This window comes from Heptranchias perlo, chromosome 5 (genome assembly GCF_035084215.1).
Source record: "Heptranchias perlo isolate sHepPer1 chromosome 5, sHepPer1.hap1, whole genome shotgun sequence".
Taxonomy (NCBI): domain Eukaryota; kingdom Metazoa; phylum Chordata; class Chondrichthyes; order Hexanchiformes; family Hexanchidae; genus Heptranchias; species Heptranchias perlo.
This window is the reverse complement of record NC_090329.1, coordinates 88,734,167-88,749,172: the sequence shown is the minus strand read 5'-3', so window position 1 is coordinate 88,749,172 and position 15,006 is coordinate 88,734,167. Positions and strand designations below refer to the sequence as shown.

At 42.7% G+C, this 15,006-nt stretch overlaps 1 protein-coding gene across 2 annotated transcripts in view; it reads left to right on the top strand.

The window, feature by feature from the left end:
• The window catches only part of usp45 (ubiquitin specific peptidase 45), a 130,723-nt gene that overhangs the window by 13,355 nt on the left and 102,362 nt on the right, over positions 1–15,006 (top strand). For both annotated transcript variants that reach the window (XM_067984776.1, XM_067984777.1), the window contains exons 4-5: positions 4,201–4,304; positions 9,515–9,612. In XM_067984776.1, the coding sequence (XP_067840877.1) occupies positions 4,201–4,304; positions 9,515–9,612 (202 nt within the window). The remainder of the gene's footprint in view (positions 1–4,200; positions 4,305–9,514; positions 9,613–15,006) is intronic.

The following is a 15,006-nucleotide window of genomic DNA, read 5'->3' as shown; positions in this document are numbered from 1 at the left end:
GTTGCTAGAGTAGAAGGCTCTGCACATCTTACTCTTCAGCAATGCTGTCTCTTGGCTTGCAGCCTCTGGACAAAAAAACAGTACTGTTAACTTTGTGTTTGAGTGGCATTTTATCTTCTTCAATTTCTTATGAGGAAAGTGGTAACTGGTGAAGAGATTGAAGAATACATAGAAACAGTAAAAAAAATAAAAGGTATATATTATCACGAACCCACTCCATCTCCAACTGCCAGGCCATAGTGGAAGCCCATTATGGTCATTCCATCCTTTTCATTTGTTGTTAAATGCTGGATGTTGGTACTTCCTCCTCTAGTAGCTGGGCATTCCCTGGCACTGTGCACTGTTGTCTTGTGCAGGAGAAATGCACAGTATTAACTGGCTGCTGCAGTCTCCTCTCCAGATCCTGGTTGTGAGACTTCAGTGTGCCTGCGTGCATTAAACGATATGAGACACTTAACATGTGCTACCAAGTGACTTTGCTACTGGGGTAAGGGACATGGTATCATATGGTACCCTAAAGGGCAGTGCTTGACTATTGTGCTTGGCGCTATCCATGTGGTTCTCTATGAATCGTTATCTTCCTTGATCTTCTGAAAACGTTCTTACCTTTGCTGACCTAACAAGGTCATTAAACGTCTTCCAATACTGCAAAGAGTCTGTGGGTTTATCGAGGTCCCACTCATCCACAGCCACCTTCTTCCACATGGCCTTTGTTGCTGCATGTCATGGCCTGTACTGTGGTTTTCCAACAATGCTTCCATTCTCTAATTTGTGCCAGCAGCACTTCTAGATCAGCCTCTGAAAAATTAGCTTGCCTTTTTCCTTCTTTAACTTCAGCCATTTCAGTCTCTCCTCCAGGAACCTGCTCAGCCCTATAAATTACTTTAAATAGAGAAGCTTCGCCCTTGATTTTCTCCCTGAATTTTCCAGACTCTCATGGTGTATCAGTCCCTCTGCTGGTGGGATGTCCACCTTTGTTCTGCCAGCATTATTTAAATGAGCTGACCCCAGAATTTATGACATAATTAGGACCTCAATGTCATTTTAACTATAAATTGAGGGAGCCCGGCCCAATACCCAACACACGGGGAATATCTAGCGGGATTGTGTTTTTTTTAGAGCCACTGAAGCAGTATTTAAAGGGCACCTACCTGCAGCTAATTGGATCATAGGATCTTTGTGCTGTATGAATTACCAGGAGAGTTTCCAGCTTTTAGATTGCTTCTTTCGCACCTTTTTTGCTTTGTTACCCTCAGTCTGCTTATAATGGCTGCTATTATTGCCAGTTTCATTTGGATGGAGAAACACTTGGAGGAAGAGGAGCAACAGCCTCAGCAACCAGCAGTAGCTAGGCCTATCAGAAGGCAGCAGATGAGGGGAGTTGCTCGTAGGAGGGCATCCCCAGCACACAGGGTGTACTTTCTTGGGATTTATCCAAGGAGCGATGCATAAGGAGGCTGTGTTTCTCCAAGCAGGCTGATGCAGCCCTTTACAGCCTCCTGCAAAAGAACCTGCTAGACTAGGACGTCATGCTTTGCCAGTGGCTATCAAAGTTACCATTGCCCTGAACTTCTTTGCCACTGGCTTCTTCCAGTCTGCTACAGGGGATGTCACCCCATCTCCCGGTCTTCTGCAATGCACAGCTGCATTAAGCAGGTCACCACCCTATTCATCAGGACTGACCAGTACATTAGCTTCCTCATTGACCTCAATCATTGTCAACAGGAGAGAGCTCGGGGATTTGCAGCAGTGGCTGGCTTCCCTGGCGTCCAGGGCATCATTCACTGCGCACATATTGCCATCAGGGTACCAGAATACCAGCCAGCAGCATTAGTTAATGGAAAGGCTACCACTCCACTCCAGGTAGTGTCCGATTTCTATAAATCGGATCGTACAAGTTTGTGCAAGTTTCTCAAGCAGCTGTCAGGATGCATTTATTTTGTGGCAACCCACCATTCCCCCAACATTCGACCCAGGAATGTGGCAGGATGGCTGTTGAGGACACATGGCTTACACCTCCGCAACCCCACCACGCAACACAGAGCATGCCACGCTGAAACAAAGGTTCAGGTGTCTCGGTAGGTAGTGGGGGCTCCCCACTCACCCTGCCCACTGCCTGCCCAATTTGCACCCCCAGTTAAATCTGGGCTGTAGTATTGCAGTACGTGAGCAAACAGAGTGAGATCCGCTCAGTCCCCGTGTCAAGAAGTGATCAACTTGCCCAGCTTTTTGCTACCTGAGCCATTGGTGATGCTATGTTTTCAAATGGATTGATAGCAGTATATTTTTACATTTGAAGTATTTTAGTTTTTGCTAAAATGCAGCAAAAATAGTGGAAAAGAAGTCTGCAGTTGGTCTGAAAACAGACTGAACATTGGCATTAATTTTAGAAAGAGGGGTAACCTTTTTGCAGGGAGGGAATGTCCTATTGGCTTGTATCAACTTTGTAATTTAATAAAAACTAGTTCATACCTAGGAGTAATCACTTGTAGTTCACAGTAGTTGCTTTCCCTTTCATCTAATGTGTCACTGAATTTCTTCTACATTACATACTGTAGGAAAGATGTTAGAAATCTTAATTAGACACAGTAATCCACAGCCAGTCAGAGCAACTCTGTAAAATAATGAATCCTTAGAAGCATTCCATGGAAGAAAAACTGAAGGAAAGACCAGCTAATAATAATGGAAATACTATGACTGAGTTTATGGATTAAAAAATACCAATCAGTTTCCAAGTTACTAAATCAAATAAAAGTATGAACATTTAATATTCATATGTACCTTTTCACTAAAATTAACAAAGGGGAAAATAGGACACTCGAGAAATGTGCAGACAATACTTTGGATCTTTTGCAAACAAAAACTAACCTGAATATTATTGACTGACTGAATAAGCCTGCCCCTATAAACTGATTTTTGTGTTTCTTATGCTTTTTCTTTTGGAGCATTTTGTTCATAACTTGTGCTGATGCGTTGCATTGAATAGTGTATCAAATGGTATTTCAATACATAACCATTCCTGTTAGAATTTTTAAAAATGTGTGGTATAAAGACATTTTACTGTAGCCATTTTTGACTACTTTAGTATTTCTGCATTAAAAAACATCTCCAACCTCCCTTTTCTCTCAAGTCCTTGAATGTATTGTCACCTCCCAAATCCATGTCCATCTTTCCAGCAACTCCATGTTTGAATCAGGTTTCTGCCTGTGCCACAACACTGAAACTGCCCTAATCCAAGTCACAAATGACATCCTCTGTGAATGTGACTGTGGTGCATTATCCCTCCTCGTCTTCAATCTCTCTGCAGCCTTTGACGAGCCATCCATACCACCCTCCTACAATACCCCTCTTCGATTGTCCAGCTAAGTGGGACTACCCTTGCTTGGTTCCACTCTTACCTCTTCGACTGTAGCCAGAGCATGATCAGCAATGGCTTCTTTTCCCACCCCGGAGTCCCCAAGGATCTGTCTTGTCCCCCTTTCTATCTAAATGCTTTCTCCATCTCATCTGAAGTCATGGGGTTAGCTTCCACATCTAGGCTGACGATACCCTGCTCTAGAGCAGGGTATTTGGACTGCTTATCCAACATCCAGTCTTGGACGAGCCGCAATTTCCTCCAGTTAAACCTAAGACTGAAGGCATCGCCTTCGGCCCCTTCCATAAACTCCGTACACCCCAACCCACAACCCTTCCCTGCCCAGAACTCACCGTTCATCTGACTTTGGTCTCTTTTGCATTCCCCATCCCTTTTTCTACTATTGGTGGCTGTGCTTTCAGCATCTTGGTCCCACGTTCTGGAACAGCCTAAACTCCTCTGCCTCTGCACCTCCCTCTCCTCCTTTAAGACCCTCCTTAAAACCCACCCCTTTGACCAAGCTTTTAGTTACCTCTCCTAATAGCTCCTCCTTTGGCCCGGCATCTGTTTTTGTCTGATTACATCTGAGGCCTTTCTACTGTAAAGTTGCTAAATAAATGCAAGTTGTTGTAGTATTAAACAGTAGCTCAAAATGCTCACTCCAGACAACTAGTTTGGAAGGACTAGTTAGTTTTCATAGTTCAAGTGAAAGTGTGAAAATTCCAGGGCCCACTATTCTTTATTGAATTATGCTGACAACACTAAAACTTGTAAGTTAATAGTGGTACCTTAGAAAACTGTCACATTTTTTTAGATTGACTATATATAGTGTCTCTTACACTTAGGGCTGCAGTCAAAGCTCACAAAATCAGCATTCTTTGAAGCATTTCCAGACTACTCGCTTGGACCCACACTGTATTATGATCAGTTTGGACTCGTGGACTGTTTGGTAAGGCAAATCAAGTAATAAGTGTTATGAGTGCAATTCATTCATTCATTATCACAATTGTAATATAATTTTAATGCACAGACTGAGCTTTTTGGACACCTTTTTTTCCCTCTACGTATAGATTTGTCTCCTTACTTCTTCTCGCTGAAGCTGGCGATTCCTGTAGCTGTGTCAGAAGATAATGACATTGGGTGGCATCACAATTGAGCCGATTCTAACATGCATTTTCAGCAGAGGCCCAGAGAAATTAAGGGAGAGAAACCTAGATGATGGTTTTCTCCTTGGCCATGGGGTTGTTGAGGTCAATTGTTGTACCAGATATTGAACGCAGGGCCATCCTGTATTACCCAGTATCAGCAATGCTGTACATTTATTAACTGAGTTACCAGGGAACTCCGGTGCAAGAAGAACTTTTTTCGTTGACTAGAAACTTGAAAGTTGCTTAGCTTTTTGTCAGTTTATTTTATATTTCTTTCTACATTGTTCACCATTTTCCATTTGTGGTCTTTGACAATTCAGTTGCTTAACTGACACCTAAAAGGTGCTCTGGCATACCCAGAATCTCTGGCCTATTCCTCCCACAGAGACCATCTGACCTCTACGTCTTCGCCATAATCATAGAAAGGTTACAGCACGGAAGAAGGCCATTTGGCCCATCGAGTCGGCGCCAGCTCTATGCAAGACCAATCCAGCTAGTTCCACTCCCACGCCCTATCCCTGTAGCCCAGCAATTTTTTTCCTTTCAAGTACTTATCCGGTTCCCTTTTGAAGGCCATGATTGAATCTGCCTCCACCATCCCGTCGGGCAGTGCATTCCAGATCCTAACCACTTGCTGTGTGTACAAAAAAGTTTTTCCTCATGCCACCTTTTGGTTCTTTTGCCAATCACCTTAAATCTGTGTCCTCTGGTTCTTGACTCTTCCGCCAATGGGAACAGTTTCTCTCTATCTACACTGTCTAGACCCTTCATAATTTTGAATACCTCTATCACATGTCCTCGCAACCGTCTCTGTTCCAAGGAGAACAACCCCAGCTTCTCCAGCCTATCCACTTAACTAAAGTTCCTCATCCCTGGAATCATTCTATTAAATCTCCTCTGCACCCTCTCTAAGGCCTTCACATCTTTCCTAAAGCGCGGTGCCCAGAACTGGACACAATACTTCAGTTGTGGCCGACCCAGTGTTTTATAAAGATTCATCGTGATTTCCATACTTTTGTACTCTATGCCTCTATTTATAAAGCCCAGGATCCCCTATGCGTTTTTAACCTCTTTCTCAAACTGCCCTGCCACCTTCAACGATTTGTGCACATATACCCCCAGATCTCTCTGTTCCTGTACCCCTTTTAGAATTGTGCCCTCCAGTTTATATTGCCTCTCCTCGTTCTTCCTACCGAAATGTATCACTTCGCATTTTTCTGCGTTAAATTTCATCTGCCACGTGTCTGCCCATGCCACCAGCCTGTCTATATCCTCTTGAAGTCTATCATAGAAACATAGAAAATAGGAGCAGGAGTAGGCCATTTGGCCCTTCGAGCCTGCTCTGCCATTCAATACGATCATGGCTGATCCTCTATCTCAATACCATATTCCCGCTCTCTCCCCAAACCCCTTGATGCCTTTTGGGTCAAGAAACCTATCTAGCTGTTTCTTAAATATATTCAGTGACTCGGCCTCCACAGCCTTCTGTGGTAGAGAATTCTGCAGGTTCACCACCCTCTGAGTGAAGAAATTTCTCCTCATCTCAGTCCTAAATGTCCTACCCCGTATCCTGAGACTGTGACCCCTTATTCTGGACCCCCCCAGCCAGGGGAAACATCCTCCCTGCATCCAGTCAGCCTAGCCCTGTCAGAATTTTATATGTTTCAATGAGACCCCTTCTCATTCTTCTAAACTTGAGTGAATACAGGCCGAGTCGACCCAATCTCTTCTCATACAACAGTCCTGCCATCCCAGGAATCAATCTGGTGAACCTTCACTGCACTCCCTCTTGGCAAGTATATCCTTTCTTAGGTAAGGAGACCAAAACTGCACACAATACTCCAGGTGCGGTCTCACCCTGTATAACTGCAGTAAGACAACCTTGCTCCTGCACTCAAATGCTCTTGCAATGAAGGCCAACAGACCATTTGCCTTCCTAACTGCTTGCTGCACCTGCATGTTTGCTTTCAGTGACTGGTGTACAAGGACACCCAGGTCCCTTTGTACATCAACATTCTCCAATCTATCACCATTTAAATAATACTCTGCCTTTCTGTTATTCCTTCCAAAGTGGATAACTTCACATTTATCCATGTTATACTGCATCTGCCATGTATTTGCCCACTCACTCAACTTGTCTAAATCGACTTGAAGCCTCTTTGCATCCTCCTCACAACTCACGATCCCACCTAGTTTTGTGCCGTCAGCAATCCTGGAAATATCACATTTGGTTCCCTCATCCAAATCATTGATTATATATTGTGAATAGCTGGGGCCCAAGCACTGATCCCTGCAGTACCCCACTAGTCACTGCCTGTCACCCCGAAGAAGACCCATTTATTCCTACTCTCTGTTTTCTGTCTGTTAACCAATTTTCAATCAATGCCAGTATATTACAACCATTTTGCACACTATCCTCTTATGTGGGACTTTATCAAAGGCCTTCCGAAAATCCAAATAAACCACATCCCTTATCTAATCCAAACCACATCCCTTCTCCCTTATCTATTCTACCAGTTACATCCTCAAAATAACTACAGCAGGTTTGTCAAACATGATTTCCCTTTCATAAATCCACATTAACTTTGTCTAATCCCGCTGATATTTGCTACTGCCTCCTTTATTCCATGGGCTGCAATCTTGATAAGCCTACCATGCGGCACTTTATCAAGCGCCTTTTGAAAGTCCATATACACCACATCAACTGCATTGCCCTCACCTACCCTCTCTGTTAACTCATCCAAAAACTCTTATCAGGTTAGTTAAACACGATTTGCCTTTAAAAAATCCGTGCTGGCTTTCCCTAATCAATCCAACCTTGTCCAAGTGACTGTTAATTCTGTCCCGGATTATTGTTTCTAAAAGTTTCCCTGAGGTTAAACTGACTGGCCTATAGTTACTGGGTTTATCCTTACACCCTATTTTGAACAAGGGTGTAACATTTGCAATTCTCCAGTCCTCTGGCACCATCCCCATATCTACGGATGTTTGGAAGATTATGGCCAGTACCTCTGCCATTTCCACCTTTACCTCCCTCAACAACCTAGGATGCATCTCATCTGGACCGAGTGACTTATCTACTTTAAGTACAGCTAGCCATTCAAGTACCTCTTTATCAATTTTGAGCCCATTCAGTATCTCAACTATATCTTACTGAGACTCTGGCAGCATCTTCTTCCTTGGTAAAGACAGATGTAACGTACTCATTTTGTATCTCGGCCATCCCTTCAGCCTCCATGAATAGATCTCCTTTATGGTCCCTAATCAGCCCCACCCCTCCTCTTACTACCTATTTACTGTTTACATGCCTGTAGAAGACTTTTGGATTCCCTTTTATGTTGGCCACCAGTCTATTCTCATACTCTCTCTTTGCCCCTCATTTCCTTTTTCACTTCCCCTCTGAACTTTCTATATTCTGCCTGGTTCTCACTTGTGTTATCAACCTGACATCTGTCAAACGCCCCTTTTTTCTGTTTCATCTTACTCACTATCTCTTTTGTCATCCAGGGAGCTCTGGCTTTAGTTGCCCTACCTTTGTACCTCGTGGGAATGTGCCTAGACTGTACCCGAACCATCTCCTCTTTAAAGGCCGCCCACTGTTCAATTACAGTTTTGCCTGCCAATCTTTGATTCCAGTTTACCCGGGTCAGATCTCCTCATCCCATTGAAATTGGCCCTCCTCCTATTGAGTATTTTTACTTCAGAGTAGTCCATGTACTCTTCCATAGCTATTCTAAACCTTATGATACTATTGTAAACAATTTTACAACACCAAGTTATAGTCCAGCAATTTTATTTTAAATTCACAAGCTTTCGGAGGCTTCCTCCCGACTATAACTTGGTGTTGTAAAATTGTTTACAATTGTCAACCCCAGTCCATCACCGGCATCTCCACATTATGATACTGTGATTGCTGCTCCCTAAATGCTCCCCCACTGACACTTGGCCCACCTCATTCCCTAGAACCAAGTCCAGCAATGCCTCCTTCCTCATTGGGCTGGAAACGTACAGGTTAAGAAAGTTATCCTGAACGTGTTTCAAAAATTCCTCTCCCTCTTTGCCCCTTATTATTATCCCAGTCTATATTAGGATAGTTGAAATCCCCAATTATCACTACTCTATTGCTTTTGCACCTCTCTATAATTCCACATTTCTGCAAATTTGCTCCTCTCTATCCTTCCCACTAGTTGGTGGCCTATAGAATACCCCCAGGGGTGTAATGGCACCTCTTTTATTTCTTAATTCTAACCAAATAGATTCTGTCCTTGACCCCTCCAGGACATCCTCTCTCTCCAGTACTGCAATATTCTTCTTAATCAATACTGCTAATCTCCCCTTTCCTTTCTTTCCTTCCCTATCTTTCCTGAACACCTTGTATCCAGGAATATTTAGTACCCAATGCTGCCCGTTTTTGCGCCAGGTCTCCGTTATCGCCACAATATCGTATTCCCATGTGGCCATTTGCGCCATTACTCACATGCACTGCAAACACACAGTCTTAGACTTTCTTGTACTCCCTCTTAGTCTGATCCCACCTAATACTGTACTATTACTTGCTCTAGTGCTATCCTTCTCCCCCGATCCTTCCGATTGGATAAGATTCCAATTTCAGTTCTGAAGAGGCTGGATGTTCTCTGTGGGAGGAGAAGATTAGGTATCCTGGAAATGCCAGAGCAACTATAAGTTTCCGGTTTCAGTTCCGCTAATTGTCTGTCTGGCATTCCCAGGATTTCTCAGCCTTGTCTTCCTGCTGAAACCATCTGGCCTTTACGTCTTTTCTTTCAGAACTGAACTTGGAATGATTTACCACAAGTGGCTGTTGAGGCAGAGGCTATGACCTAATTTGAAAGATCTATTGGAATAAGAGGAGTTTAAATCATAGTATGTGTTTCATCAATAGTGCTTTGATATGAAAGTGAAAAAGAAATTAAAAGACTGCTTTTAAAATAAGAAATTCTGCACAGTATGTATTCTATAGCATTGTTTCTTCTAAAACATCTTAATTTCACAGGTGCTATGAATGTGATGAGGAATTAATACCATGCAGTAAAAAGGTTCTTGCTCACTTGCTGGATTTTCTGCAAAAACATGCTACTAAGACACACTCAGGTAAAGCTTTTTGCGTCTGTTACATTCAGTGCAGCTGAACTCTGTTCAGGTGTACCAGGCCCAATTAAAGGAATACTTAAGGGAATTGAGTAGGTCTGAGACCTAATTATATAATACAATGATATTTGGAAAATAAACTGCAACTATGTAGGACATGTTTTAGAAGTTAAATGAATGATTACACATTTTATTGATGGGGATAAACAAACTGCTGCAAGTTTTACAGTTCAAATTCATATTTTTAATTTTATTCTGACCTTCATCTGATTAGATTTCTACTTCAATGCAGTAGGATGACCACATATTAACTATGACCGATTAAAACAATTTAGTAATGCCGTCCATCAAATTACTGAAGAATTACTAATTCTTACTCCTATAAGTCTATGTTCTTGTGTAATGGGTTCAGTTAGCTTAAACCAAAAGTATTGTTTTCAAAATAATTTGGAGTGATAAAATAACCATCATATTAACATAGTGTAACGTAGAATATCTGTAATATAGAGAGAGCTGTTGTTTTTGATTAACATATTTGTTGGTGGGCATAATTTGTGATTTTTTTTTGCTGACAGGATTTATATGGTACCTCTGACTATAACGTTAGAAAATGTTGACATATTTCTTGTGTGTAATAACAGTTAGCATTCAACAGCACTGTGATATTGTACAATTCATTCAGAAATGTGCTTCAGATTCAGGGGCTGCATGACCAAAAATAGAATACATTTTGACATACATTTTCATAGAAGAATAAAATTTTAACAATTTTTATTTTGTTAGAATTTTCTCAAACCACCAAAATTGGCGCTCTGCCTTTATTTCTACATATACCATTCACTGCACAGGCACCAGGCTCCCAAATTTCTGCTAATATCAATATAAATCTAACTGTTAGTGCATGAATGTAGCTCAAGCTGTCTTGCCTTTTGCTTTCACTTCCTTCCCCTCGGTAAAAACAGGGCTTTTGGTTGTTACCTCCCTCTAATAATACAGGCACAATCAGGAACTCTATTTGGAGACTGACTGCCATCAACTGAGGCCCTGTCACTGTTTTGAATTTTTTTAATATTAAAACCACTGAGCCAACTATAATTTTCTGTGTTCAATTTGAAATATGGACGCTGTACAGCCCTACATCTGGTCATGAGGTTACTTTAAATAGAAGGGAAGACTGGTGCGTTAAATTATGTACAACTTAAAAATGTGCTCTATCAGATAGTAGGCAGATTCCTCTTCAGCTTATTGTTGACATGCTGCATGGGAGCAGTCAAAATCAATATTTATTGTGTGTGCTGCCTGACACTTATTAAAGGCACAAGACTAGTAATTAGAATTGTAGTGCATTGTTTTGCAGGTGATGTGTTATGGGCTCTCATGGAAATCTAGTCATTTTGAAAAATGGACTAATGGTTAGAATATGGTGCTGGGTGGCCCCAAGTCCCTAGAGGATCTTGGAGGTATTGATTTGGAAGGTAGAAGGTGTGTCTGCCCCAACTGTTGATTCATATAGGTACCAGAGGTTTTGCTGGATGTCAATTTTAGCTTGGACACAATTCTTCAGGACCTTGCTGAGAAAGGGCTAAGGAAGCTCTGGTCTTTCTCTTTTCACTGTCAGCAAAGTCTTAGCAGAGGTTAATTACATTCATTTCTCTAGCTTTGATTTCTCTCTTGTGCCCTCACCCTCCAAAACCCTCCAAATGGATGTGATTGGCTGTATCTTATCTAACCCATGCAATGGTGTGTTGGGCATAGCAGGAGAAAATTGGGGGAATTCAAATTTAAACTCTTTTACACTAGCTTGATCCAAACTTTTACATTCAAGGTTGCAAATTTGTTACACTATTTCTCTGATCTAAGATCGTAGAAAATATTTTTGTGCTATTTAAGTTATCTATTTTGATTCCAAACAATTAGAAATGTAGAATAAATCTGAATTTGCAGCAGTAATTTGAATATGAACCATTATAAAAGTATCTTATATTTAATTGAAATTAACATAAAGGTTTATTGTATTACACATTAGTACACTATATATTAATGCAACATATACATTATTGTTGAGATCCTGTACATGCAATGATGATTGAAGGAAATGTTTGTGATTTCTGATGCAAACTGTGAATCTCAGTTTTGTTGATTAGTAATGATAGTACTCTGGGGTTAAAAACTGTAGTAGTTTTTGCCTCACCTTCAGCTACTATGTTATTATCATTGTCCTTTTACTATATCACACTGCATGACAAGTGTCAGACTTGGCTCGGTGGTTGCATCTCACTTCGAGTCAGAAGGTCATGGGTTCATGCCCCACTCGAGACTTGAGCATGTAGCCTAGGCTGACGTTTCAGTGCAGTGCTAAGGGAGTGCTGTACTGTCGGAGGTACCATCAATTGGATGTGATGTTAAACTGCCCTATCTGCCCTTTTGTCAGTGTAAAAGATCCCATGGCAATATCCGAAGAAGAGGAAGGCAGTTATCCTGATGTCCTGGCCAATATTGATCCCTCAATCAACACCACCAAAAACAGAATATCTGATTGTTTATCATTTTGCCGTTTGTAGGATCTTGCTGTGTGCATATTGGCTGCTGCATTTCCTTACATAATAACAGTGACAACACTTTAAAAGTGCTTCATTGGCTGTGAAGTGCTTTGGGACATCCTGAGATTGTGAAAGAAGCTATGTAAATGCAACTTCTTTCTTTTTCTCTTTTATGTAACAATGATGGCTTTTAAAAAATATATTTTGAGGTCCAGGGGTCAGTGTCTAGACTCCTCCAGTTTTAAGTTGTTTTTCTCTTTTTCTTCCTGTGCCATCCTAGGTGTTTGTCAATGGTACTATGATATAGTTACAAGAGGTTTTGGAAGAGTGGCTGAAGTTAAGAACGTAAGAATTTTTTTTTTATTCGTTCATGGGATGTGGGCGTCGCTGGCAAGGCAGGCATTTATTGTCCATCCCTAATTGCCTTTGAGAAGGTGGTGGTGAGCTGCCTTCTTGAACTGCTGAAGTCCGTGTGGTGAAGGTTCTCCCACAGTGCTGTTAGGTAGGGAGTTCCAGGATTTTGACCCAGCGACGATGAAGGAACGGCGATATATTTCCAAGTCGGGATGATGTGTGACTTGGAGGGGAACGTGCAGGTGGTGTTGTTCCCATGTGCCTGCTGCTTTTGTCCTTCTAGGTGGTAGAGGTCGCGGGTTTGGGAGGTGCTGTCGAAGAAGCCTTGGCGAGTTGCAGCAGCGCATCCTGTGGATGGTACACACTGTAGCCACGGTGCGCCGGTGGTGAAGGGAGTGAATGTTTAGGGTGGTGGATGGGGTGCCAATCAAGCGTGCTGCTTTGTCCTGGATGGTGTCGAGCTTCGTGAGTGTTGTTGGAGCTGCACTCATCCAGGCAAGTGGAGAGTATTCCATCACACTCCTGACTTGTGCCTTGTAGATGGTGGAAAGGCTTTGGGGAGTCAGGAGGTGAGTCACTTGCCGCAGAATACCCAGCCTCTGACCAGTTCTTGTTGCCACAGTATTTATATGGCTGGTCCAGTTAAGTTTCTGGTCAATGGTGACCCCCAGGATGTTGATGGTGGGGGATTCGGCGATGGTAATGCCGTTGAATGTCAAGGGGAGGTGGTTAGACACTCTCTTGTTGGAGGTGGTCATTGCCTGGCATTTGTCTGGCGCGAATGTTACTTGCCACTTATGAGCCCGAGCCTGGATGTTGTCCAGGTCATGCTGCATGCGAGCTCGGATTACTTCATTATTTGAGGGGTTGCGAATGGAACTGAACCCTGTGCAATCATCAGCGAACATCCCCATTTCTGACCTTATGATGGAGGGAAGGTCGTTGATGAAGCAGCTGAAGATGGTTGGGCCTGGGACACTGCCCTGAGGAACTCCTGCAGCAATGTCAGGAGCAGGGGTAGGCCCCTCAAGCCTGCTCCGGCATTCAATAAGATCATGGCTGATCTTCGACCTCAAATCTACTTTCCCACCCTATTCCCATATCCCTTGGTTCCCCTAGAGTCCAAAAATCTATCGACCTCGGCCTTGAACATACTCAACGACTGAGCATCCACAGCCCTCTGGGGCAGAGAATTCCAAAGATTCACCACCATCTGAGTGAAGAAATTCCTCCTCATCTCAGTCCTAAATGCTCGACCCCTTATCCTGAGACTATACCCCCAAGTTCGAGACTCTCCAGCCAGGCGAAACAGCCTCTCAGCATCTACCCTGACAATCCCTCTAAGTATTTTATACGTTTCAATAAGATCACTTCTCATTCTTCTAAACTCCAGAGAATATATGCCCATTCTACTCAATCTCTCCTTTATAGGACAACTCTCTCATCTCAGGATGAGTTATCCTCGACAGTTATCTTTCCTTTCCTTCGCTGCAGGGAAGCAATTTGCTAATGTGTTAGGTTCATGCCCACCAAACTATGTTAATACTTCCCAACAAATTTTGATTGATCGATGAGTTGAGGGCAGTAATTCAACTCTGGTTCCAGCGATATTTTTGCATCACTCTTGTTAATTGTTTTATATCAATTAGTGTTAAATGTATTCAGGTGGTGGGTATTAATTGGGGACTCTCTTGTATCCTTTTTATAGGCGAGCTTAGCTAGGGTGTGGTGTGTGTATGTGTGCAAGGGAACTCTGTGAATAAAGGCTTGAAAGCAACTAAAGACCAGGCTCTAGTATTCTATCATTCACCACATGGCTTTCCAATTTTAACAACTCTAGCTTTTGTTTTTCCACAACATGGTGAGGCTGCTGGTGTTCTGAACTTTGTTAGATTGGGCCTGTTTACATTGTGGTGTTTAAAAATTAAGAATACGACTTTAAAGCAATTTGCACATTTTCAAGGTCATTACTGGCCAGCAATATATAAACTGCATCATTGATCCGGCCAGGCAGGCATCAACTGATGATGGCGACAGATATTAGAATAGTCGAGTCTGGCAGCAGATGGGCTGAGGCAGGGGTGGCGATGGACGATATTACGAAGGTGGAAGTAGCCGGTCTTGGAGAGGATATAGGGATGTTGAAAGCTCAACTTTAGGACAAATACCACACCAAGGCTGTGGCTTCGAACTCCGACAGTGGCCGGGGAGGGGTCGGATTCTGTGGTGGGAGGGTTAAAGACGATGACTTCGGTTTTCCAAATGTTTAAGTGGAAGAAATTGCAGCTGATGCAGGATTGGATGTCAAACATGAAGGCTGACAACACAGACAGTGGAGGGGTCGATAGAGGTGGTAGAGAGGTTGAGCTGGATGTTGTCAGTATACATGTGGAACCTGACGTCATGTTTTCATATGATTTTGCCAAGAGGAGGCATGTGGATGAGGAAGAGGAGATGGCCAAGGATAGATCCTCGGGGGACTCTGGAGGTAATGGGGCTGGAA